Raw genomic sequence first — 27,961 nt, forward strand, 5'->3', positions numbered from 1 at the left:
CAAATGGCACTGCGGCGCCGTGGGTTGACTTAAAATTGTATGGCCACGGCAAACTCACTGAGAACCGCAATGAAGAAACATCCAAAGCACACGCGGACCGGTGCGTCAGAGAGGAGGCTCCTAATTGGATGAGGGGCCAGCGGATCGGCGGCGCGTGGGCTTTGAAGTTGGAGCATAAAAAGGGATGAAATTGGGAAGCAAGTGCTCTTTTGCCCGGGATCTTGTGGAGTGAGGGACCGAGGGGTGATCGTTCCCTGCTACGCGAACGTCCGTGAGACGGGTCGCAGAGCAGCCAGATCCAGTTCCCAGCAAAAGCCGCGTGCAGCCTCGTCTTTCCGCGACCTCCAACACCACGGGGTCGGATCGCAAGTACGAAGAGGAGAGTTAAGGCAAAGGGGGGAAATTCTAATAGCGAGAGTGAGTAGAGAGAGGACAGGCTACTTGGGTATTAGACCGCAGAGAGATAGGTTAGACCTGCCCTGCTGGTCCACACTGACACGGGAGGATTAACTCCAACTAAACGGAGAATAAACCACCAGTAGACATTAAACCGTGTCGTGTTATCTCTGTGAATACGGAGGAAAGGGGGGGGGGGGGGTGGTGCATGGTGTGGTGAGCCCGCGCGTTGTGGTGCCCCGCGTGTTCTGCCCGTGTGGGCACTCTCGCCACTGCGCGGCGCGTGGTTGGCGTGTACGAGAGGGGCACCGCGGGGTATTTGCGAGGTGGTTCGTGCAGCTGTTTAAATCCTGCTTCTACGAGGAGCAGTAGCGAGCGTGGGGGGGGGGCACAGGAGAACGGGGGAGTCGAGGGGCAGTAGCCCTGACAGCTGGTTTTAACACGAATTCGCCGTGGTGTAATGCTAGACGTGAAACTAACGCCAGTTTTGCATGACTAGCTTTAAATCTGCGGGTAAATCCCCGAATCGGGCAAGAGCAGTGGTCGTCATTGCAAGGCCCGTGGGCCACTCGTGGCCTTTAGTGCGGCCCCTGACAATGCACAACGTGTGAAAAACCCCAATGATCACATCGTGCTGCTGTCAAACCCATACATGTTAACCCTTTATGCAGCGCCCCACCTCATTACGTACTATTTCAGACATTATTGGTAAACCCCGTGCCCCTTGTATATCTCAACGTTCATCCTACAAACGTTCCTTCCGAAGGGAGAAACGCAAACAAAAACAAATACGCACTTTCTGTGCTCGCATTTAAACGGCTGTACGCCGTATGGGCCTGATAACTCAATTCGCCTGTACAAGAATACGTTGTTGGTAAGCCCTATTAATTTACAGGAATCCAAACCCCCAACGGTGTGGAAATGTGTGACGGCCCTCGCACTGATGATGTCTTATCGGCGAAAGTGCCCCACCACCCGTCCCACATCTCCGCAAATGAGTGCTTAGAGGAAGTATCAAAATCTGTGACAATGAGACGTCGAAGATTAATCGTGCCATGCGCCAAACAAAAACAACAACAATTTTTGATTTAAAGCTTTCGTGACTGCAGGGATTAATATTCTTGGTTATTTCGGTAAAGTCACCACGTAGAAGAATAATTGTATTGTTTTATATTTTTTAATTATTATTTTATTGTTTCCCCTCTACGTGACTTCACCGAAAGAACCAAGAATATATAACAACAACAAAAAGCTAGAAACGCGTTTGGTAAATGCGCAGCCGCGTCCCTATCGGCGCGCCGTCGGTAAACACCGCTCAGCTGGCACAACATGGAGGATCACCCCACACCGGTCGCGTCCGCTCGCTACCGCTCGCTCGTAACCCAACAAACGCCGATGACTTATTAACTTAGCGACACGGTAACGCGGCGGACAATGTCGACGGTGTCCACGTCGTCGCGCTGAGCATGGAGGGGAACCGCGACGAGGCGCTCCGTTGCCTGGGCCTGGCACGGGCCGCGCTGAGCCGCGGCGATTCGGATCGAGGCCGCGTTTTCCTCGCGAAGGCCCAGCGGCTCTACCACACGGCGCAGGCGGCGGGTGACTACATTCAACACTCTTTGCACTGTTAACCTATTATATACACACACGTAATACATATCTGCTAAGCCTACGGACCGAATGCTTAAGCCTTAAAGCGTAGTCATGGTCCTGTCACGACTTGAGGCGCGGTGCTCCTACCGCATAGCACATTAAATATCCTTCATACTATTTTGAACCAGTGTTCACTAATTTTCAGAGGTTCGGTCACTTTCGCCAATAAGACATAATCGGTGTGAGGGGCCGTCACGTTTGAAACCATTGTTGGGTTTGACAGCAGCACCATGATGGTGGTGGTGGGGGTGTTTTCACACCTAGTGTCTAGTCGGGGGCCGCACTAAAGGCCACCAGGGGCCGTCAGTGGCCCGCGGGCCTTGCAATTCAGCGCACTGGTTTAAACTGTTCATCTATTAAGCACAGATCAAAACATTTTCAGCAAAGAAGACAGCCGTAAGCCTTAGTCTTTTCACGACTCAGGGCGACAGGCCTAGTCCTGTTACGACCCAAGGCATGACAGGACCAGGGTTCTTCCAATAGTACAGGATGGCTATCAATGATTACACGACTAAAATTGTTCAATGTACACATAAAGCATAGACCATAGCCCCAGCCATAACTCTTAAGCCGTAAACTAAATGATTAGCGCACATTGTAGTTATGGTCCTGTATTAACGAAAAGCGCAACTGCCCTACCATATTGCACAGGCGGCGGGTGACTACGTTTGACATTAATTCCACTGGTAACAATTATTTATATTTAAACCAACAATAATTATTCGAACCGTAAACTATAGACCACAGCTATAATCACAGAGCTTTAACGCCGAGTACTGTACTTTTTTCTCATACTGGTGGCAGCTCTTCTGGTGGAGCTGGACAAGGCTGAATGGAAGAATCGCCATTGGGAGAACCAGAGAGCCTTTCACCACCACCACTACCACACAGCTCACTCTGGACCAGACCCTGCCAACCTCAACGGAACCTCTGCCAAATCCTACCCCAATTGCAGGACAACTGGGGAGATATCTACCGAGCGCAGCTACACGGCTGAACAATTGTATGGCGTCCAGAGGTATGAGTTACCTGACTGGCGAACGCTTAGGGGGGGCTATAGGCCACATGTTGCTTATGCAGACAAAGATGTTTCCACATATCCAGTACTGAACTGTGAAGAGCTGAAATCAGCAAATAGTAGCCCTGCATTATATATTCCCCATCCAATGTGGTGTGAATGGGTGATGTATTTCAGGATAAATGGCTGCAGGAACATGTACGAAGTCTTGGGTGTCAGCAGGGATGTCTCGGACGATGACCTCAAGAGGGCATATAGGAAACTGGCACTCAAGTTCCACCCAGACAAGAACCACGCTCCTGGAGCAACAGAAGCCTTTAAGGGTGTGCACTTGCTCATGCAGTCCACATCTGTTTAGAAGCGAAGCAGAAATATAAGCTGTACAGGCTTGAAATAATGCATTGTGTTGTCACTTTCCTGGCGAGCATTTGTTTATATGTAGTCTTTAAGGTACCATGATTAGTACATAAACATGTAGGAGATTGTACTTTGTCACATGAGCATTTCATCTCTTCTAGTGCTAACCTATGTGAGCAATGTATTTCCAAGCTTGACTTTGCAATACATTTTGGTCATACATCCACAGGAAATGCTCATTTCGACTTTTAATGATGTAGTGATTCATATCAATGTGTATATTCGTAATACATGCATCAAATCATTGCGGATTATTGCATTTACTAATTATATGCAAGTTTTTTATGTTTAGACTAATAGAATGACTGAAATGGAAGAAGACATTCTGTGGGACAGGCAAACCAAATCAAAACGAATTAATGCTTGAATCAACTGTGAATGTGGATCATGCTAATTTAATCGTGGTGGGGTGTGAAAGAGGTGGTTATTCATTACTAGCTTTACTACCCGGTTTCGCCCGAGACTTGGATTCTTGTCTTGGATTAATACACGGCCTACGCGGAGGGTGGGGGGTGATGCGTCACGACGTCAGTAGGCACACTGCGTAACGATGCCACATGCGGGTGACATCACAGATATGACATCACCGCTCATTTGCCGTGCAAAATATATCCATTATTGCCCCCCCCCCCCCCCAAAAATACAAAAATCTATTTTTACACTTTTTGCATTGTGTACAGTCTGGAAGCTACCCACATGCCAAATTTCAATTTTCTTGCATGTTGGGAAGTATGCTTAACACTTCGAACAGACACACATTCACAAATTTCCCTTTTATATATATAGATGTAACCACTCGGGGTGTACAACACAATTGAACTACGCTTCCCTGCGTCTGCTTTATCCAGCGATTGGCTGTGCGTACTCCCTGCTAAGCAGCGCGGAGAAGCGGCATCTGTATGACCTGCGGGCCAACGAGCGAGAGCAGCGCATGGGGGCTGAGGATGGGGCCGGTGGTCCGGGTACTGCGGGACGGGCCAGCCATGGAGCCAACTGGGGGGGGAGATACGCCGGGAGTGGGCGACACAGCGGGCGCCCGCGGTTCAACTATGATCCCGACCCAGACATCTCTCCCGAAGAACTTTTCAACATGTTTTTTGGTCACGCCTTTCAGAGTGGTGAGGAAGCAGTTCGGTGTCTATTAATGCATTGGTTCTTTGTATTAAAGTATGGCTTAGTTCGTTAAGCATCAGCTTCTGTCAAAGGTGCCTGAGTGCTCTGATGATCCATGGGGTTCTACTTAACAAGACATCCATGACAGGCAACTCCCCCAGATGGAGTCTGCCAATCTGCATGACTCAGCATGGTGCAGTGTGGCCATTAAATGGCCATGCACAGCATGTGTTGTAAATTTCATAAATAACAACCATAAAAGCTTCCTGTGTTATAATGCAATGCTGGGATCCCTAGGGTGATTCCCTTTACATCTTCATTTAAGTAATTGTGCTCTTTGAGGTTGACTTGGTCATTGTACAGGCCATTATTTCCCCTTCTGGGCTAGCCATAATAGAAACACCTGGCAAGAGTATATAATAGTGGCACATAGATCTTTGATTTTTGATGTATATTTTGATGGAGGACACCTGACATTTCTTAATGCGAATACAATTTCACCAGCATAGTTCGATATGTGATTGTTGTAAGATGCACCTTGTCTTTTTTGCAGCTCGGAGCCAAGCTTATGAAAACAACCGGCCTCGTCAGTCAGCACGAAACCCTCCCTCTCCAAACAAGCGTAGTTTGGTATGTCCATCTGTTTAAGCAGTCACCCAAGCAGTTAATTAACCTACAAAAGACTATAAACAAACCAGCACTGAGACTGGGACGATGTAATGCAGAAGCAGACGTTCTGTTCTAAACAAAAGTAAACAATCTTGATTTGCTCTTGATTTGAAGCTTTCGTGACTGCAGGAATCCATACTCTCTGGTTCTTTCGGTAAAGTCATGTGGGTATAAAATAAATCACAAAAGTAAACCATTGTTATTTTACCAGCTAAGGCCCACTGAACAGTATAGCTCTTTTTCAGAAGTGACCTGGCCACAAATGATAGCTCATTGAAGTGGCTTATCATGTAGAAATGTATATTAGCAAAATATTCTAAAATACATGTTTCTAAATGTGGAGGGAAAAACCAGAGGACCTGGAGAAAAATCGGGGAGAACATGCAAGCTCCAAATATACAGGCTTCAGGGTCGGGATGGAACCCACGACTTCCCTTATACCAGCCGAGGTAGTTAACATCTCGCCATCATGGTGCCCCTGTTCTGTGGTGGCACCATTGTACATTGTGGAGCATAAGCTGGCAGTGGATAAGAGTATGAACACTATGTTCAGGTTACTGCCGTGTTTTGACTCAGTTCAGTCGAAGCCAATTCCCTCGGTTTCAACAAAGGCCTTTTGTATGAGATAGTGTATAGAGCATTGACAGAGATTTCATTATCAGAGACTATGCAAAGCATTGACTTTGATTGTGTCCTTGTGCCCGTGTATTTGACAGGGTGACATGACAGGCGTGCTACAGTTTTTGCCACTGGTGCTGCTGATAGTCGTTTCTGTACTTGGGCAGTTCATGGTCTCGCGACCCACTTACAGCCTGGCTCCTAATCCGTAAGTATGCACCTTTAAAAAATATAGCATTCCCGTTAACATATGTTATGTTAGTAATCTGTAGCTAAGATGCTCGCAGGGATGGATAAATATTGTTTGTACATGTTTTTAATTGGTAAGCCTGATTGGCATGGCCCCGAGGTTCCCTACCACTAATTTATAGTAAAAATGTTGCCACAGTATAATTTTTAACTGCCAGTGGTGGAAAAAGTAGAAATGATCATTCAGAACAAATAATGTACAGCCCTTAGTCAATCGACTGCCAAATTAAGGCTTCCCCAAACGTTTAGTTACGGAGATTGTTTAACCATACTTCATGTACTTACAAAAAATTCCGCAGACTACCTACTGGATCTCCTCTCTGTTTCAAAGAACAAATTTGACCTCAGGTCTTCGCTCACCTACCAGCTTCACATTCCTTATTGCCGTACAAAAACTGGAGGAAGGGCCTTTGCTATTGATGCCCCCAGGGTCTGGAATGCTATTGCCAATAAACTGCAACTTGAATCACTACCTATGAGATCTTCACTCAAAACTGCTCTAGAGGAGTTGTACAACCCTAGCTGCCACTGCTATTCAGTGGCCTAAAATATGGCTCTAGATTTTGGTGTTATAATTTATTTATGTAGTTTATTGTTAAAAATTCGGTCACAGTCCCTATGATCATTGTTACATTGGATTTATGGCTTTTATTTTGGTGATTTCGAAAAGTTTTTTTTGTTTTGGCCATGTTTTTGTTTATTGTAGTACAGAGTTAGACTGATGGCCTTAATCTTAGTTGTCTTGTGGTTGTTGTTGTTATTTGACTTGCATCCCACTGGGATTTTTGCACACAGCGTTGGTGTACGGTGCTATTTCAGGAATATTTTGATATTTTTTTCCTGTATTTTCTGTTTGCACAGTCACATAATCACTTTAAGATGTTTTCTTGTTCATGTTTTTGTTTGTTGCGGTTGCACCCGATTCAAGAACCGAATGGCTCACAGGGCTATACCAAATAAATGAACTATGAACTAACTAACTAAATATGCTAAAGAAGGTTTGGGGGGGGGGCAGCCAGGGCCATTTCAGATGATGCTCACCACTGATTTCAGCCATGGCTGAGAATCGGAACTCGATGGGTTCTTTACACAGTGTGCTAATTGCTGTACCACTACTCGACATGATCTGCAACAAAACGCTCCTTTTATAAATGAGTACTGCTTTGTTATACTGGATACTGAAACGTTTGAACAAAATACCAAACTGGCTTCCTAACAAGCCATATCTCAATTACAAAGACAATGATCCCTCAGATAGCCGTAACAGACTGTTAGGGCAAGGGCTGTGAGCGAGCACCTATAAAGGCCAGCAAGGGCACACGAGGGAGTGGGTGGCCAGCACCACACCCAACCGCCTTTGTCTCACTGTAGCAATGTTTACACAACACACCAGGTACTTATTTGAGGCCGAGTCAACCTAGGAGAGGCCCAGGACCGGTTCAAATAACCGTCACTGGTGTTGGCCGTGAGCGGGAATTGAACTCGGGGTCCCCCTCCGGGTTCGTAGCGCAGCGCGAGAACCGCCGCACTAACGCTCTCAATTACACCCAATTGTCAACACGCAGCTCGCTGGGACACACAGTCCACCGGCGCACGCAGAGACTGGGCGTGAGTTACTTTGTGAGCGACGACGCGCAAATTCACACGGACAAGAGGACACCAGCGGTGGCGGAGAATGACGACGACGGAGATGAGGCGTGGGGTCGGGGTAAAGCAATCCCAGAGGCATGGCGACGCTTGGAGCAGAGCGTGGAGGACGATTACGTTGGTGGACTGCGCTCATCCTGCCAGCGCGAGCGCCAATACAGTGCGTACAGAGAGCACTCGCACGAGCACTGCACGCTTGGTTTGGGGCGGTGAATCTTTTTTTGGTTCTCTCGCATGTTACTGATGTCATTGTGTCCAAGTAAAGAGGATGTATAGTTTACGTGCAAACATTGTTTCCTGTGAAAACCACAACAGCTATAAAGCTTGGGCTGGCAGTGTGTGGAAACAAATTTGATAAGGTGCAAAGGGAATAATAATAATAATGTTCTTATGTAAGCTCACATTCGGAAAGGAACAGTATCATAAATAGAAACTTTCCTCTACTTGAATGTATAAACACATAGGCAATCATAAATTCACAATCCTGCTAAACAAAATGCAAAGAAATGGACCATACAAGGTATCTCAGTTTTTCCATATTTTGTAAAGTGCAATTTGTTAAGTATAGTGAGTTTATATCTCAGCTGTTATCAATATGAGCACAGAATATTATTTTAAATGCGGGTGTTTACTTGATTTGGCTTATTCCAGTCCTGAAAATTTTAAATGTTAGTGTTACTTGACAAGCAACAAAAACAGTTTCCAGGACATAAAATGTACAGCCCTTGGTATAGATTAAGGTCTAATGAAGTTGCTTCAGAAGCAGTACTGTGGTGAACATCAGTGACGTGGTTAACGAGTGTGCAGGTGGTGCATCTGCAATGGGGCCCACAGGCCAGAGGGGCCCAGACGTCAGGCAGACTACAAAGAGTTTAACACGTAGGCTTTCGCAACCAATATCATCCATGATTATATAGGTTTTTTGGCGAGGAGGTCCCCATTTCATTCCTTACACCAAGGCTGATGCCAGGCATGCTAAGCCAACGGTGATCGTAACGGTTTCTGTGCTGATAAATGCGTGGGCTTCCCTGTTGTTTCTTCAGAAAGCGAACTTCTCTACAAGGCGAAGGTGTACAGAGACGAGCGGTACCTTGCCCTGGCGGAAAGCATGCGCACAGACAGCTGCGACACGCTGGAGCGCCTAAGTCAGCACTTCCGGGGCGGCTGACACATACCCCGCACGCTCACATACGCAGTCCTGCCCCTACCAGACACCCAAGCCAGATCACACCTCGCATCCTACCTTACCGTGGCAGGGGACCAGTTGCGCAGCATTAAGAAATACAAATTGAATGTTAATTTTATTTTTTGGTGGCAAGAGTTTGGGTGCTAGAAAGGTAAGCAGGTTTACATGAAATAAAATTGGTTTCACTCGGTTCTTTTTGCAAATGTAGTTTGTCAAATGAAGTGGGTCTTTTGTTAGATTTCTGTTGGTAATCTCTCTGCTTTCATCATGCAGCTGCTCATTGCCACTGGTATCTACGGAATTCTTGAGCTAACCACACACGGCAGTATTGATATGTTTTCACCTGTGATGTGAAATGATGAAAGCATCCTTATCTCTGGTCCATTTTGAAGCTTATCATTGAGTTTGTGTGCAGATATGCGAGCCAGTCATTTCCATCTGCAGGTTTTGGGTGCATTTGCTTTACGAGTTTAATGGAAAAGCTATTGACAGTAGTGAAGGAAATAGTGATGGTTGATGTTAACAGTGACCGAGATGCTGTAGACATATAGGTAGTGTTGCTAAGGATGATTGTGTAAAAAATATATCGTTAAGTATTCTCCCGTTGTATATTGTGTGAAAATGTCCTTCAAATCTGTGTGCATATTGTTCGTATTTGACCTCCTTATCTTATTTATTCCAATATCCAGTTAATTTATTACAATAAATTCTAAATGCACTCATTCATGTTGTAAGGCATGTTATTTTTATCACAAATGTGTCTTGCATCTAATGTGTAAGGCTACAAAACTGTAAGCTTCATTGACACTTTATTGAAATCTCCATTTCTTGTGCAGCAGGTGAACAGAAATAACTGCAGGTAAACTAAGAGTGCTTGCAGCACACCAAAAAACACCAATATACAATCGGGGAAAATATAAGCCAGAAGAATAGAAGAAAGTTGGCACTCCGTAAGGCAAATTTACCAACAACACACGTGGATGCAGTTAATGTGTGTTTCGAAGTGGATTGGCAAGAGAGGAGAGGTGAAGCCGGCTGACAACTGGGGTCGGCCTACTGCCCGCTCCTCTGCTTGTGCCGCCACTTGGGAGATGGGCCACCCTTCCCTCTCAGCTCTTGACGTGCAGAGAGCGAGCGGACAGGCCGTGGTGCCACTCCTTGAGCTTGTTGAAGCGTGGCCCCTTCACCTGACTCTCAAACTTCTCTCTGCAATCGCAACAACACGAGACTGATTGGAGGACAGGTGCATTGCAGATGATAACATGGGGAAACCGATTAAATGTTCTATCAACAGCTTTTGAACGGTGAATTGAAGGGTTATGGAAACGAATTTTACCTGGTTCTCTTTAAAGCATCTTCATCAGGATCTTGCACTAGAAAAATATACAAAGCAATTAGTGCTGCAAAATTTTTCCACGTTTAGTCAATGTGCAATATCAGTTGGAAGCATACATGTTCAAACATTGCTTTAAAAGTGCATAAGGTCGCTGTAAAAAGGGACTTTTAAAGGTATGTCCTATAATTTGTTGCATGTAATCACACCAAATTCACTTGCATTTAAAGAAAGTTATTTCCAAACATTTACCATAAAAAAATCTATCTTCAAATTAATATGGCAATAGATATCCTTTTCACACGAATGTTTTCAATTGCTCATCTCAATCACAGCTAAGTAAAACTATCATTGCATTCAGCACAACATAAGGAACTACATTGGCAGTGGTGCATATGTATTATAAAAGCCTGGCGTTCAGTGTCAACTAAATTATAAGAAGTTACAGAAAGTGAGCCCCCCACCCCCAGATGTAGGGGTTAAAAGATTCAACAGGTTTCTGAAAATTGTCGACCCCCTCCCCCAAAAACATTATTTTATAGGCATATATGCCTACACACCCTACATACAATAGAGTCAGTAGTATCTGCACGCATTGGGGGGGACGGTGACGGGCGAGGCGCGAAGCACTGAGAACCCCTCTGCAGGAGTTAGTTTAAGAAACTTATCCATGTTTGTCATTACCACTTTTTGGGCAATGACACTTAACAAAAGAGCACAGAGAAGGACAGACAGCTGAAGTATTGTTAAACCTGTCATCTTTAAAGGCACCAGAGTGGAAAAGGTCTTCAACCGATAAGTCTGAAAATATCTGCTCTGCTCTGAAGAAGCATTCGCAGGATAGTTGACCAAAGAGGCTGCAGGCTGACATGCTGGCACCAGTCACTGGCGAGTTATTTAATCGCTGCTCGGAAAACTTACCTTGTGCAAAATTGTCCATTTACATATGGGTGTAAGTAAACACTAAATAAGAGAATAGCGATGATTGTTGATCGCAGTGATCACAATGCTGTCTGTAGTTTTACACTGAACTAGGAGCTATATATTCACCAGCATTGATTCAAGCAAGCCTGACTACTGATGAGACACCAAATGTTGAAACCAGTTTGAAGGCTGCTTGTACTGCTGCGATTATGCATTCCCAGAAGGCTGTGGGATGATGGGTTGTGTAATATAACATTCTCGAGTATCTATGATACTCGAGAATGTTATATTGCCAAGGATGACTTATGTGTATACAATCTGAATGTCCATGATGTATATTTTGCATTAATACCATTATACGTGTTTTGATTATAATACACAATAACGTAAGAATAACCTTACAATAGTTACATATATATGGCAGTAACAAAAACATTGCATTAACATAAAATTACGTTTTATATATATAGAAAGAGATCGGACTTTCAACGGTTAAACTTGAATTAATCGGGCACCATTACAACCATGTGAACTGTGTGTTCGGTTAACTCCCAATGGGTTGGGCATCAACTGAGTTGATGTTCTCCTAAAGTCCAAAACTCTATGTTCTCCGGGAATCAAACATCAAGAGTACTTTGGGCAGTTTATCAGATAATCTTTAAGCTCTGAAATCACTACAAGTTTAAGATTATTTAAATAGAGGCTTCATTAGCAAGCCATTATGATGAAGTAGACCAAATATTTGAAGGCATTAACCAACTACTAAATGAGGGCAAAACGCATTACAACATAACGCAATTTATTAGATGATATAAGTTAGAGTGCTGGAGTGGAGAATGAAGTGAGCATCTAAATAGAGTCATAATACGTGATTATTATGAATACCTTTTTTCAAAATGAAGGCATCTAGGAAGAAGATCCAGAGATGGTGAAATTAGGAAGGAGATTGACTGACTAACAAGCGCAAGGTTGTTAGAGATACTTCTGTCCTCAATGAATTCAGCACAGCAATCGATCGAAATAAAAAATGGAACAAAAGCTGAAAATTATTCAATGATGCGGAGGTGCATTTCAAAGCAGCGGTGGTCTTGGGCAGAACACGTTGCGAGAAGGAATGCGGCTGGTGGTCACATTGCTCGAAGACAAAAGAGGAAACACACCTAACAGGATATCAACCTCAGATGTGGAGCAATTAAATAATCTCATGCGCAGGAGCTAGACGAATTGTTGCACGCGCGAGACCGTGAGAGACGGCAATGTATTTTGGAGGCTTTCATCTCGCGTTGGATTGTTCGTGGATTTTAATGGCCCGATGCCCTCTGAACGCAGGGTGTTGACCATGTGGACACGTACTATACTCTGTTCCGGTGAGCTGCGCGAGCATGCGGAACGTGCGGGACTGCGCCTTGCCCAGACGCAGCATCTCCTCCTCGGAGCGGTCCGAGTCCGTGGTGGTCTTGGCCACCGCTTGGTACACGTGCGACGTGGTGTCCACCTGTGGGTTCTTGGCGATCAGCCTGACGGAAATAGGGGGTGACGACTCGGGTGAGATTGGTGCGAGCTGTATCCTCACCATTAAGGGTCAAACTTCCTGCCATGAATTACACCACCACGATCACCACCACTGTTTTAAACGTTGGTTTTTTTTTTCCTTCAAAATCCCATGCGCAGTTTCAGGCATTAGAACATTTAGTATGTTTAGTACATTTCGTTCAAAGGCAATGGATATTATTAATAGAACAGAATTATCTTTGATTCATAATAGATTTTTGAGTCAGATTGTGTAAATAAAATGTGTGTCGTACACCCTCCTCCACCCAACACAATAAAGTTATCACGTGAACAAACGTGACCAATGTATTGCTGCTTCAGCACACACGTATGTTGGAGAGCAATCCACGCCATTTAACAATTTGGTATAAAGTTTCACTGGTAGCTACGACGAACGTTTAATAATATGGTATGACGTTTCACTGATACAGTAGTTATTGCCAGCAGTACGTCATACCAAATTGTTAAATGTTGTGGATTGCTCTCTTAACACACCGGGTTTGCTGAAGCAGCAATACATTGGTCACGTTTGTTCATCACGTGACAGCTTCATTAATCGGCTATGTCAGGTGGAGATGGATGTACAACACACATTTTAGTCACGTGGCGATCTGAGCCAAAACTCAATTATGAACCTTAATATTGTTCGCGAAAACCTACTACGTGTTAAATGTAGTTTTCTGTTAAAAAAAACAATAAAACAAATAGTAACATTTTACTTACCCCCCAGTGGCCTCGGAGGAACTGTAAAGAGTAGCGTGTAAATGTGGTGCACCATGGACATTTTTTTTTTGAGTTTTTGGAATACGGTGAAAGAGGTTGGCGAGGTATGTTGCATCATGGTTAGAAGAGAGAGGAATGGAGTGCGGGTGGGAATTTTGTCATAGAGGGTATGGGGTTACAGAAACACATGGCATCATGAAAAATAGCACAATCACGAAGCACTTTGCCAACACTCAAAGCAAACAGGTACATGGGTCGCTCACTGGCATTTGACATGTACCTTGGCCCATAGTAGAGTGGTTGCACGAACCAGTTTAGCGTAAACGTTAACAAATGCTGTGCTCTCATTACTAAATGAGAGAAGCAAATTGTAGGCGCATCACTTATTGTGAATGTATGCACACAAGCACATGTTGGTAATTACAAGCAGGACCACAAAGAACAATTATGCAGACGTAGCAGCTTTGACATTACTGCTTTGGTTGCCTTTCACGCAAAAAAGCGACAAGTTTTCTCAACTGAAGTCAAGTGCTATTTCACACTCAGATTTTGCTAACACTGTTAGTTTTACAAGATGTCTAAATGTGGATTTAAAAAAATGCAGCTGTTAAGAAATAAAAATCCAGTATGGGTAGGTGTCTCATCATCAGTTGGACCACAGTAGCAATAAAAACATCGATCAAGGAGGGAACCAAATAAAAATTATTGATACCGAGATGTGAATAACATCTCTGAGCATGAGCATACATCTGACTAGAGACGCAACAAAAGTGGGATGGGGCCGATCCACTGATCGGCAGTGTCCTGAAATAAACCGCCGCCTTATGTGGGTGCACACCACTCATCTGCCAGGTCCTGACAGCCACCAACCACGCGCGCTCTAAGCTTTAGCCATTTAACGATGAATGGATTTTCAAATTGATTCTCATGCGCACGATACATGAATTATGCATGTAAAAATCAACTGTTTCCCCCCCCCCTAATTTAATTCCATTTATATTACTAGCATCTTGTCAAGAGTAGTGCAACCCTGATTTTTAGAGAATGACCCGCAGAAGCAGTTATCACGGGACTACTTCTGAAATCCCTTCACGTGCAAACTGTCCCACATGTCCTCCTACTACACAGAAAGGTTTCCTGCATGGCAGTCAAATAAATATTATTAATCCTCATAGCTGCGATTTTACCAAAATAAGTGAAAAACTGAACTTATTGTAATTTTATCCGTGCAGTTATTGTTGCCCGAAATGAGACCACCGCTGCAGTTGACCAACGTTAATTAATTAAAGGCGGCCAGAAAACCCAGAATTGACCTTTGGATTTCAGTCGTGCTGGGGACAAGCCAGAACGAACGTACGAGACTGACGAAAGAAACGCTGACGACACGACAAAAAAAATCCGAGCGAACGACGAAAAGCAATTCACCAATTGTGATCCCAAATTTGGGAGGAGGAAGGGAGTCGATGTGCTTTGGGTTTTAATCTTTGCACGTCTACTTAACCCGAACGTCACCCGTGACAACACAAACAATGCGCACACACACAAGAGGTCATCACGCTTACCCGTTGGGGACATCATTGCCGTGCACGTGAGCCTGTCCAGCGATGGCATCCATGATGGCATCCTGCGAGTACATGCTGATGGGCGTGTTGTACTGCGCGTGGATGATGCTGGCCTTGCCACCGGGGCCCCTGACCTCGATGGGCTTGTGAGTGGACACCGCCGAGTCCTTGATAACCGTGGGGTTAATGAAATCTTGGCTGTCGGTGGAAGATTAAGACACAAAAAAACAAATCCTCGTAACGAAAAACTCCGAGTTGTCCGTCGGTCCCAGCATCTTCTTGGGTACATTTTTGTTGTACGTGAAGAGTCGAGTTGAAGGCTCCTTTTCACCATAAATAACTAAGGACCTATAGGTATTGCTGATGAGCTATATAGGACACAAGGCCCCTTTGACCTTCAGATCTAAAAAAAAATACTTGACGATATAAAATAGTTCATGACATTATACAAACACTAGAGGGCAGCATACATTTTGTATGCTTATATCAGCCTTATGGCGGTACCCCGGGGCACCATAATGTCCGTGATACAGTCATGTTTAGTCTTGATGATCGGCGATGCGGCAATCGACTCATCTCGACGAGCTGTACTCACGATGCACCACCACGGTGCGTACGTGAAAACGTTCAGGGTTTCGGCACAATCGTCCTCGCTGCATTTCGAAATCGCGGAGTAGCACCGATGTCAGATTGATTAGTACCCCAGTCGCGGAGTTAAGTACACCCCTGGAAAAAAATAGTGTCCCAGAAATAAAATATTTAGTTGCCTCGGCCATTTAGTATTATTTGGTACCCCGGGGTACTGCCATAAGGATAATATGTCAAATACAAGCCAGTACTGAATATAAGTAATATATAAGCCCCAGTGTCACTCATGCAATGCATTTTCATGAAGGATTATAGTTTGGGAAAATAGTGGACCCCATCTGTAGGACAGGCTTTTAGTGGCTTGTAGTGTAATAATGAATTACGTTCATGTCATGCTTCTTGTTAAAATCCACTCCAAGCCACGTAATCTACGCGTCATTCACACAGTATTCAACTGCCCATCATGCAAATTTGTCTCAAGTGATTAAAGTTAAGCCAATGACACTCATCTCACAGAATGTGCTCAGATTAAAACATTCTTTATTAGAAAGCCACACTTTTTTTACCGCACTCACCCATGTGGAGATAAAATCTATAGAAATGCAAAGAAATAAAAAGGAGTAATTAAAATGTTTCTGTTACAAGTTGTTGACATGTCCACACAGTACAATCTGCGATCACAGGCTTTGATTGTATTTTATTTCAGGATTTTAAGGCCTCACCTTCTGGTGTGGGATGGTGGTTGCAGCATCAATCACAGGGCCATGCATAGGCAGGGGCCGCTTGCATCTGTGTGGAGGCAGATTTTTCAATTCAATATTTTGATGTTACCAGGCGAGGGCCACTGAGCTTTATATATAACTCTTTTTCAGAAGCAACTCAGCCATCACTAACGATAGCTCAACGAAGTGGCTTATCGTGTGGAAATGTATATCGGTCAAATACTCTAAAACTCATGTTTGTAAATGTGGAGGGACCCGGAGAAAAAACAAACGCGACCACAAGGACAGAGACATGCAAACTCAAAATACGCAGGTGTCAGGGTCGGGAGCGAACCCACGAAATCCTGTATACCAGACGAGGTAGTTAACATGTCGCCAACTATGGCGCCCTTAACCGAGCTTCAATTATCCATTGAGTTATAACCCATTAAAATGAGTCGCAATGTCATGCTTCACGTCCAATTGCGTGTTCTTAAATATTTTTTTAATCGTAAAAATGTACAGCCCTTTGTCAATCCAAACCACATGAATGAGGTCCTCTCCATGGCGTGGAGCCCATGGGGGTTGTTTAACCCAACATGAACTTGGCCATGCTGGCCAGTGCGGGTTGGTGAAGGTGAGGTGCATAGATGTGGGAGCATACGAGTGCAGTACAACAATGGGTTTTGCTGCACTGCCCCCTGCTGCCCATGGCGTGGTGTTTGGTAATAATTTAAAAATGTTACTGTGATGATGATTGCTTGTGTTGCAGTCGAAACGTCGTGAGAATTTTATTGTTTTATATTTTTATTGTTTCCCTTCTACGTGACTTTACCGAAAGAACCAAGAATATGAATCCCTGCAGTCACGAAAGCTTTAAATAAAAAATGCATGTTGTTTTTTAAGAGGTTAACACCCGATCTGGGGAGTAGACAAACGTGTTTAATGATTGTGGTTGCTCGCGAGAGACACCCACTGATGGATGGGTGATCTACAATCTTTTTTTACAAATACGCATCATAAGAATGCTACCCTATTGATTTATTTTAAAAAAGTTTGATCATCATAATCATCTGTCTATTATTCATATGTTGAAAGATACATATATTTTTTCATATACTCAAAAAGTGGTACAATTATGTGCCCCCTTTGTGCAGAGTAGCCATCCCCCTGTGCGCAGCTGGAGTGGGCAAGATGGCATAACATGTCAGGGCAATTTTCCCACAAAAAAAGGGCATCTCGTAAAAGATGGCACCACAAAGGGCCTGTTATTTTTTTGTCGCTAATGAATGAGGGAGGTCCCTTCCCTCACATGAAATTCGGTCCTGGCCATCCAGCCCCGGGCCTCCAGCAACATCTGGGCAGCCCTGCCAAAACGCTTGTGTTCGATAAAAAAAAAAGAAAATTCTGAACGTATTCTTACTCTTCAGAAATCGATACCCCGTATAACATGGAGTCCCCGTTCATCAATCCCATGGGACTGAAGATTCATTATCTGGGTGCTAATGAGAAATTAGGATGAGGGGTCAGAACGCCGGGGTGTTTTGCAGGAGCAGACGTGCTGAATGCGAGGCTCCCTTACTTATGCAGCGTCATGCGGAGCGACCCCACGCAGTTCTTGATCTTGGTCTGCGCCTGCACGTGTGTGAGGTTATCCGTGGGCACCCCGTCGATCTGGTGCACGGAGTCACCAGCCGAGATGCCATTCTGGGCCGCCTTGCTGCCTGCACTCACCTGTGACACGCAGGCAGACAACGCACAGTGACGGCAGCAGCACAAGCATCAGCAGGAGTGGCAGCAACAGTGAAGGAGCCTACAAGTTGTCATGTTTCATTGAGCTGGAAACCCTTCCCTGTCATATGCACGTGTGACGAAAACAAATATTTTATTCCAAATGTACCGATTTGGCGTCGAGTCAAGAGATGAAGAATCCATTCAGATCTCTCCAAGATTTTCACAGAATGTGTTCCGAAATTTTTTCAAGTGACAAGACGATTTCTCACACGCTTGACAGCACAACCAATATTTAAATATTTTACGGCAATTTTTTTTACCAAATTAAGTGAAAAATAACCTCTACACTTGAGAACTCTATGAATCATTGGTGGCTGTGACGCAGGATCTCAGCGATTCCAGCACAATAGTCTGATCCCTGAACCTCCCAGTCACCTCCAAGATCCCACATTTAGCATTATAGACTGTTGGGACGTGTGCTGTTATAAAGCACCTATTCAGCCTAGCAAACCACAAAGAGGAGTGGTGTGGCCAGTAATAATGTTCACATACCACAGCATGTACTTACTGAAACCTGAATCAAACGAAAAGAGTCCCAGCACAGTTTCAGATACCATGTGCCAATGATGTCACCAATGACCAGGAAACAATAAGTTGTATGGATGTTGAACTTCTTTCGAACCGTACAGGGTACTAACAACTACTCCATACACACGTTTTCACCTAACCACGAATATATAAAAATACATGCAAGTGCAAATTAAGCCTAAATATTATAATGTATTTGTGTATATTTGCCAATTATTGCTTCGATATGTTCATCATCGTCGCATTGTCTTGTCTAGATGCACAATTGACCAGTCAAACCGTATCTTTTAGAATTATTCGGTTTTAGAATTTAGAACACAAACTCAATATCATCTGTCTGCCGCAACATTAAATAAATTTACTTAGGAGCGGATTAAGCAGACGCGGGCTAGCAATTGAAATGCGCTGACACTCACACGTGCACACAGGCACCGATAAACACTTGCTTAATGCAACACTTCTGGGACCAATGTCACTCACAGACACGTGTTAACCAATTAAAATGTGCTAAGACTAAAATACATTTGCTTCCCTATTGTGGAGAGAGATTACACATGCTGGCCGGGAGCCAGGAAAACTCGGAGTAGCAGACATCTACGTCGCGTCCGTGAATCACCGCTGCCGAATGGAAAGAATTTACAGCTGTCCATTTGAAATGTCGCTTTGCAGCGGGCACGCCATCTACCCGCCTTAGAGGGATAACGTTTACAAAGTCAAGCTCAACACAACCTTTGGAAGAAAAATTTGACTTGATGGACACGAGTGAAGGGGTCGCTGCAGCTTTGGCTGCAGGATGTCAAATTCAGATAAAGCCCTCACACCTGGCACCGAATACAAAACGATGACCTGCAAAATTATATATTTTAAATCCCTCAATATGTCCGTGGAAGTCATTTGTGCTTCATTTATAACGTCCTTTATAATATGGTGGATGTGCATAATCGTTACACTGACAATGATTTTATCTGATTGTTCACCGGTGACTTATCTACGAGCAACTGAGAATTCAAAGAAAACATAAAATAATTTCTACACACATTCATTGTGGGTAATTCATTATGGTGAAATTGCCATTTTTAAAAACGGCAAATACTTTGCTATAGTAACCCATTGTGTGCTGCTCTTATAGCCCAAATGTAGCTACAATTGAACACGACCTATAGCTTGTGCATGGACACGCTCTTTGTCAAATCGTGACTGGATGACGACTTTCACATCCTTTGCGAGCTGTGGGGGTTCATGACCATACTTCACCATGCTGGTCAGCAAATGTTAATGAAGATAGAGAGCAAATGAGTCTTGTACAACTATGGATTTGGCCGCACTGCCCTCTGCTGCGCTGCACGTACCCCGCAGCAGCCTATAACAACCTGTTATGCAAGGTGGTCGCCCGTCCCAAGCACTATCCGGGCCCAACCCTGCTGAGCTTCAGAGTGCCGACAAGACTGGGTGCATACCAGGTGATTTGGTCACAGGCACCCGTAATTATAACGCAATAAAAAAAATTATACAATCAATCAATGCGTTGGTTATATGCGTATGAAATTGCCAGTCAAACTACCACAGTGCAATAACTGGCGTAGACACGAATGAGGACAAGAACGCATGTCGAGTGTTATTCACCACAGCGCCATAAGTTCATGTGGGAGCGCACTGCGCCCACAGCTCACACAGCTGTGTTTATCGTTCAAAGCGGCATGCCATGCCTATAGGCCGTGGTGGCAAAAAGTGTGGAGGTCTCGGTGTAATGCTATATTATTGGCTTACGTAGACAGAAACATGAGCCTCGGGGCAGTGTCGGGCACAAGGTATCCTCCTTTGTGCTGTGTGAGCATTTCAGCAGAGTATTTGTGAGTGTGCACACAGAACGTCTAGCTGCAGTGCCAGGATCAAATGAGGAAAAATGTAATTGTGTTATGACACTTCTAAAACCCATCGGAAATGATCGCATCGCCAGTTAATTCGATGGCTTCAGAATTTTTCTCCCATTACAGCTTGGCCATATGGCTAAGCATCGCAGTGAAGTACACTCATAAAAAAACAAGTCGATTAATGAGCATGGGCTATTTGAGTCCATTGTGTTAATGGTGTCACCATGAGGTCATAATGTTCTGTGAAACTTTAGCTCTGGAGGAGATTGCATTTTCCATGTCGATGCAAGATATATCAAGCTGGTTTGCCGTGCAAGCAGATGGGGTTTGCTTCACAAATGCAAGATGGTGCGCAGGGAACGGGCTAGAGCAAAACTCCACCATCCCTGAATCCCTGTCCTGAGGAAGCCAAGGATAGCCGGCTATAAATAGTCTGATCTCATTGCACGCGTCTGGCAGAGTGGGCATGGAAGCAGCAGACATTGTGTTCAGGATGTCAGGTGACAACGCGGTGAAGTGGGAGAGGCAATGAGGGTGAAATGGTCACAGCTGGGACAGCTGAAGCGATGAGAAGCCATCACATCGCTTGCACTGAGTAAAGTATGGAACTTATTTCAGGTCCTGTTCACTTGCCATTTAAATAAAACGTTCCACCATCCCAGGCCCCCATTTATGTCGTGTTGATAATGTGTTGTGGAAACATGGACCGATAAGCATTCCATCCCGTTGAGACAAGAGTCGGTTTTAAATTGTGGATTTAAAAAGAGCCTGTGGGCTATCGTATACCATGGCCAAATCAGTGTGGAAACAATTCACAGCAACTACCAATTTTCTTCATAAAGGACACAGTGCCACCTTGAAAAATAAACTCATCCGCCTCTATAGAGATACAGCAAAAAATAATAATGATCATCATCATCAGTCATGATCAATCTAAAGCTGAATGAAGGCCTCCCAAAGCAGCATTGGGGGAGAGATGTGACCGCACTTCGCCACACTGGGCAGTGCACATTGGTGAAGATACAGGACGTGTGGAACAGACTGATCACACTCAGGTGACCCCCAACCGCTTGAAATAAATGACGAAAAGTAAAAATTTTATCTATGTTCCCACGATAACAAACAACATTGAGTGAAGGATTATTAAATAATTCTGCCCCATACAAGCCTTTTTGTTCTACCCCAATTCGTCCACCTGTAAAATGTTTAAACAACACTCACAAATTTTGATGTGCAACCCGTGGTCATTATTTTCCATTGTTATGAATATAAAATGCTGACTCTAAATTCACACCGTGAGTGTTTGCTCCAGTGATCCGAGCGCACCCGGCAGGTTACACCGCGGGGTCAAGGTCCCTGAATCTACACCTCACATCCTTGAACGCTAGCATTCCTTCTGTGTCAGCCAAGCTACTGCTTGAAGGATCTCCTTTTAAAGCGCGGAAATAGCCCGGTCACGTGGCTCAAACGGCAGAAAGCACTGAGGTTCGCAACGTCGCCCCAACTTGTAAATGATCACGGATGCCGCTCGTGACCGCCGTTAAAAATCGCACTGCCGTTAGATCCCATGTAAACAATGTTCACTGCAGAATTCGTTTTTTTTTTTCATCTGCACAATCATTTTCAATAAAATTATTTAACGGGCCTATTGAAATGTAAGGAAAAATCTGCCAAACAACCTTATCGAGCCGGTTGCCAAATGTCACATCTAAGATGACCTTTAAGTCACGAGGATTACAGAATTTGAACTTAAGTAGGGCTCTTGTAAATGCCCTGTTTTCAACAGCTACAAGCTCTCGCCTCGTCTCAACCAGAAAGGACAACAAAATCGGGGTCGTACATGTTTGACAGCAAACGCAGGTTTTATCTTCCGATGTCTTCGACTTATAAGATGACAACAGGAAAATATCTAATACCATTTGTGTGGAATCTGACCGCCTCTTCTTTCTGTGCATCGGCCTAGTCCAACAACGTTGTTGGGTACAAACTGATTTCTTTTTAAAATCGAACCCTGCTCACAAAGTAACAGATGAGCTGACAGAAGGTCAAACGAAATTTTGGCCACCGCAGTAAATGGTCTGAAGAAAATGACATTGGCCACTGAGACACATTTATTTGGCAATCCGAAAAGTGCAGCAAGGGCTGTTCAACACAGCTGTTCCAGAGACTGCCTTTACTCAAATCAATGGCATTGAATTCCAAAATAGTGAATAAGTCTCATTTGTTTCTTGCTTTTGCAAATTAACTGCCATCCAAAATGTCATGCGAATTACCAACGTCATTCCCCTACACAATGGAACCTTTATAATATTTACCATATTATAAATAAATAAATGACACGCTATGTAAGCTTACATGTACAGTATATAAAACACAGTTTGTGTAATGCTTCAACGCTAAAAAATAAATACTTGAAGCCTACCAACGTGAATAGGGGTGCAGTAGTGGCACAATAGTTGGCACACTGTGCAATGAACTTGCTGACCAGAGTTCAGTTCCCAGCCAAGTGCAGATCGATTTACTAACTGGTCACAGTGCCTCCTCTTCACCAACTATCAATTAACCACCATGGAGAAGCACGGTCAAACAATCCGCTTCGGGAGGAAGGCCTTCATCCAGCAGTGGCTTGACACAGGGCTTCGAACATTTAATTATACAAAGCAGACACAACGTAATGGACTCGCGTGCAGCAGCAGCACTGACTCAAAGGTCGCAGAGTCACCAGGGAAGTGTTGTGTAACGCATTACAAAGTTCGTTTTGAATGCGGCGAGGGGGACAGGTGGACCCCTCCAACATGGACATGCTCACCAGCACACACAGTACAAGCTCTTTGAAAATGTCGTGAGGCCTCATACCCGGCTGTTGACGTAACTACGGCAAATTTAGGGACGCACAAAAATATTTCGGTCACCCCACACTCCCCCATAGCCCCCAGCTCTCTGGTGGTGACGTGCGTCCAGTCCACTCCGCCCGCCGCTATTTTTGTTTAGACATGCACGCAGGAAATTCAATACAGGCGAGCGCCGGCAACAAACCCCGGCAAACATCACGGAATCCGGCCAGGTCCAACTTGGGTTATTTATGCTGCCTCCTAATTCATGGCTCTAATAAATGCCAGCTGTGTGGAATTAAAAAAAAACACTACAATTAGAATTGTTAATTAAATAACATGCATTGTTTCTGCGTAGAGCCAGCAATATGGGGCAGAGCAGTAAGCCCATAGATGCAGACCTGCGTTCTTTGAGGATTGCTACGAGTCAGGCGACCTGAGTTCGATTACCGGCCGCGGCTAGCGTCAGTAGCGAGTGACATCAAAAACGGTCCTGGGGCCTCCCTCTTCACCAACCCACACAGACTAGCGTGGTGAAGTACGGTTAAACAATCCCCAGTGACGTACATCGTGCAGGAAGGCCGTCATCCAGAAGTAGATTGACAAAGGGATTGTAAATTATTGTCATTATTATGATGATCACTCCGCCCTTTTCCCCCGATGAGATAAGGCCGAGTGATCTGTCCATCACATTTTTTTTTATACTTAACCAAGACAGTGGAGAAGTGAGATCGGGGCTGAGGGCGTATTATTTACGCAGAGGTACTGGATGTTCTCGCCTCTGCCATGGGAGGGTGGCATTTCTACCGCTGACTCAGCTCCATCAACGGAGATCAGTACCGCCACATGCTTGCTCACGTACACATTTTCACTCGACTCGTTAGCACAATGAAGCGGTATATCCACTAAGTTATGCTATGCTGAATTTAAAAGAAAAAAAGTTTTTAGCCTTCCTTCCAATTGTATTCGCAGTGTACTATAGGCATCATTTCACGAGGCAAGGAATCCATTCGTAAATCTTGCCAGAGCAGTGAGCACTCCGAGTTCTCGCATAACTTCATAAATACCTGTCAAATTGCCTTGTTTCATATTTACACACTAGGGGGTGCACTCTACCACACTCTGCTATCAGAATTGCATTTGTTGCATGACAAATAAATATTTTAATTAATCGGGGACGTAATGTAGCAAAAAAAAATACTTAATTGTAAAGTATTTTTTTCAGTGGTGACCAGGCTGAGATGATCAACTTGCTAGACTTGAGAATCTGGTTTAAATGATGAGTGGATGCCTGTTACCCAGGACCTCAGTCGTACTGGCTCAGTTCTCTCATATGAGCCACCCAGCCACGGCAACTCCACTGCGTTCTTGAGTATGTCTGAATTTCACGTTGTGAGCACCCTGACAATGCAAACGATAATACAGTAATAGCAATACTTACAGTTCAAGATTGTGCCCTGTATTTATAACATGATTAATGTGGCAACACGTGTTTTCTAAATCGATCACACAGCACTGCGTAACGAAAATGGAAGTGAACACACAGAGCCGAACTTTACAGTCAGGCTGAGGATGAACAGTGGTACAAAAAAAGTAGAAAAAATCAACAACAGCAGTAAGCCAACCACTCTGGAGAGGCAAGGCTTAGCTCCGAACTAGTGACTCGTAGGCGAGAGAAGATTCCCATCTGCACGTGTTCTTAGCATTCCCGTGGCAGTCTAATTTCTGCAGGGATGAAAACGCCACCGGACTGTGCGCAATGAATGCCATCTTAATGTCAGAACCAGCTTTGTTGGCAGCACACAAGTCTCGAAACCCCAAGGAGTCTGTTTTGTAAAAAAAGAAACGCATGTGTCAAGAACCATTTTCTGCCAACATTTGATTGGGTTTTCATGATAGGGAAATGGTTGAAAGCTGCCACGGTAATATATTGAGACTCTTACGGCATTTCCCATAATATCACGATGATAAACATTGGTGCAGCTACTCGTTTTCTCCTCTGCTGTTTTGTTTCCAACTTCTGGAACTTCCTTCCCTCCGCAAGTGCTGTCGGACCCTCTGCCCCTGTGCAAGTCCAGGTTCAACTTTCCTCTTTACCTCGGACTGACCAATTGACTGCCCCGAAATAATCCATGCATTGTTTCTGTGCAGCAGATCCAGTTGCAATTTCGATGCTATCCATCAAGTTTCGTGGGCCCCTCCGAGATATAGGTCAAGAACAATCGGTGGTCCAAAGCTGAAAGTGGCGGTGGGACGAGTACTAAGGCCGCCGCATCAGAGGAACAAAAAAATACCCAGGATATATCAAAAGTTTATCTCACAATACCAGAAAATATGAGGACTACATTTAAACGAAGCGTCTTGAGCGGTATATTATTACGCAACTGACAAGCCAGCAGTGTCCCTGGAAGGCTTTACTGATTTCCCCTTGGAAAGAGAGCTACCTCAAAACAAACAAAAGAAGAGGAAAATCGTGGCTTGGGGTGGGAGGGGTGTGGGGGTGGAAAACCCAGGACAGGTGGCAACCCAAAAACGGGAAGCTAACCCGGGAGATGGTGAGCGGCATGTTGAAGTCCTTGCCGCCTTGCAGGCGAAAACCCCAGGGGGCCGGCCCGGGCAGGGTCACCGAGTAGCTGCTCATGGTTCCTCCGCTGTTGCTCAAAAGCGTCACCGAATCAGCGCCTCACGGTTCTCCTCACAGACAGACGGTTGCTTCCCTCGGCCTGCCTTGGCCAAATCCCTGTGGAGAAGACCGCAGGAGGGAGGGAGAGCGACGCTCGCAACGAGAAATATTTATCCGAGTTCATGTGAACTAATTAGACGTTTTGCCTTGGACAACACCGCATGTGAAGTGTCACTTTGCGCCTGCCAAATGTTCGAGTGCCCTTTGAACAGAATAGATTCCATTACCTAATCATAAAGGTGCAGCCCTGCAATTGCCTGTTCACACCACTGCTGGCAGAAGGGCCTCCGCTAGAGGGAGCTCTAGAGAGCCTCTCTGGAGGGTATTTTGACATTCCCTTCCACACTGGAATAGGTGGTAGTTCTCCACACTTTACCCCACAACACATGACCTGTCGACCATCTGTAGGGTACCCATGGATACTGCTGAGGCAATGGCATTTAAGAAACTTGCACCATTGGTGCAACTGCCGTGCCGAGAGATGAAAGGTTGCGTGAGTTGCGTTACTTGGGATTTTATAATTTTATTTTAAATCTGGTGAGATAAGGTTGCAAGTGCACACGAGGCTGTCGGTAAACGAGGATCAATTACCGGAACTCCAAATTACTGCTGTGAACAAAGCATAGCGCCCCTTTTTGAAACTTGTTTTCTATATTCGTCAAAGTCAACGACAGCGAAGTCCACGTGTCGACAAGAGCTTAAGGATGACCCGAGCGAGACATAACGCGCGCCACGGTGTTACTTAATGTGACTATCGTGTAGCTGCATCAATTACAATTAAAGGGGCTTATTTTATGACGGCTGATAGATTGCATGAGGAAGAACGATGGCCACAGGATGCGGCTAGTACGAAGTACCTCGCACGTTTAAAAATAGGGGCAGCTAAATTGGGCTCGGGGAGACATCCCTCCCGCCAGCCTTAAAAGGTACGAGTAGCCTTTGGAGCATTTGATAAAATTAACAAGTACACCGATGTGTTATCACGCACACACAGAGCAATTGAACGGTCAACACGAACAGACAAGTAGATTCACGGCGAAGCTTTGCAGGTTTTAAGTTTCAGGGCAGCCTCGCTCGCGTTTTTTGCACATTCACAATTTGACTGCAAGTGTTTCGTATTTTCAAAGCGAAGTTACCGTGTCAAATGACGCTTATTAATACCGACTTGCCATTGCACTTTGAAGTCGCACAAAATTAACGTGTCAAATGTAATCCCATAAGTTGATTTTCATGGAATTTGAATCGAGGTTGCAATATTAATAGGTTTGGATTGAGATAATCACGAGAATACCATAAACCTCATTACAGCAGACCAGTTTAAACACGAAAACAAGTATTAATCTTACACTTTGAGGACTAATTTAAACCGTGCATGCACTTAAACGAATACCATGAACCTGATATTATGGGTACCATATTAGTGTACCTCGGAGAAAGAAAAAATATATCACAAAATACATATTTTAACACTGCACGCACAAAACAGTCCTCGAATACCAATTTGTTATCAAGGTGAAGTTCAATGAATGCATTTTCCTCCACCGACATCGATGACTAAAATAACATCTGCATTTAATATATTACAATTAAAACAATTTAAGATACACTCGTATCGATAAGATACGAACACTTTATTAATGTCTGCTGCATGCACTCACCAACCAAAGAGCCTTTCTGCAATGGAGCACGCAAACACTCCGCGTTGGGTGAGAGTTCAGTGCAGCTTTGTAAAGTTGTCCCGCCACCGCTTACCCGATTGCCCGCCTTCTACTCACGCCTGCACTCTCCTCTTGAAGCCCGCACTCATTTAGCCACAAGCCGTTAACGTCACCAGTGCAGTACGCCACACCCACTGGGTCGTGTGACTTAGGGAAACCACAGCCCCCCCCCCCCGAGCCCCCCACTC

General features: G+C 44.6%; 2 protein-coding genes across 6 annotated transcripts; one reads left to right on the top strand and one right to left on the bottom strand.

The window, feature by feature from the left end:
* The first annotated feature begins 1,682 nt into the window (after positions 1–1,682).
* On the top strand, positions 1,683–9,688 carry LOC116944935 (dnaJ homolog subfamily B member 14-like). Its single transcript, XM_032958894.2, has 8 exons — positions 1,683–1,995; positions 2,854–3,067; positions 3,245–3,390; positions 4,333–4,602; positions 5,151–5,227; positions 5,983–6,092; positions 7,699–7,940; positions 8,824–9,688. The coding sequence occupies exons 1-8, from the start codon at positions 1,863–1,865 to the stop codon at positions 8,946–8,948; spliced, it is 1,317 nt and encodes a 438-aa protein (XP_032814785.1). The 5' UTR covers positions 1,683–1,862; the 3' UTR covers positions 8,949–9,688.
* Positions 9,689–9,758: 70 nt separating this feature from the next.
* On the bottom strand, positions 9,759–27,936 carry LOC116944936 (LIM domain-binding protein 3). 5 transcript variants are annotated; one of them, XM_032958897.1, is made up of 10 exons: positions 27,808–27,936; positions 25,918–26,112; positions 17,931–18,082; positions 16,370–16,436; positions 16,223–16,239; positions 15,060–15,257; positions 13,498–13,518; positions 12,577–12,740; positions 10,303–10,339; positions 9,759–10,172 (listed from the first exon to the last, which is right to left on the bottom strand). In XM_032958897.1, exons 2-10 carry the CDS (start codon positions 26,011–26,013, stop codon positions 10,076–10,078), a joined length of 849 nt encoding a protein of 282 aa, XP_032814788.1. In that variant the 5' UTR covers positions 26,014–26,112; positions 27,808–27,936; the 3' UTR covers positions 9,759–10,075. The 5 variants fall into 5 exon arrangements, with proteins under 5 accessions (XP_032814788.1, XP_032814786.1, XP_032814787.1 ...); XM_032958895.2 differs by having other exon boundaries at positions 27,714–27,871; XM_032958896.2 differs by having other exon boundaries at positions 27,718–27,839.
* Positions 27,937–27,961: the final 25 nt, after the last annotated feature.

This window comes from Petromyzon marinus, chromosome 22 (assembly GCF_048934315.1).
Source record: "Petromyzon marinus isolate PM22_M1 ecotype Great Lakes invasive population chromosome 22, UKy_Petmar_22M1.pri1.0, whole genome shotgun sequence".
Taxonomy (NCBI): Eukaryota; Metazoa; Chordata; class Hyperoartia; order Petromyzontiformes; family Petromyzontidae; genus Petromyzon; species Petromyzon marinus.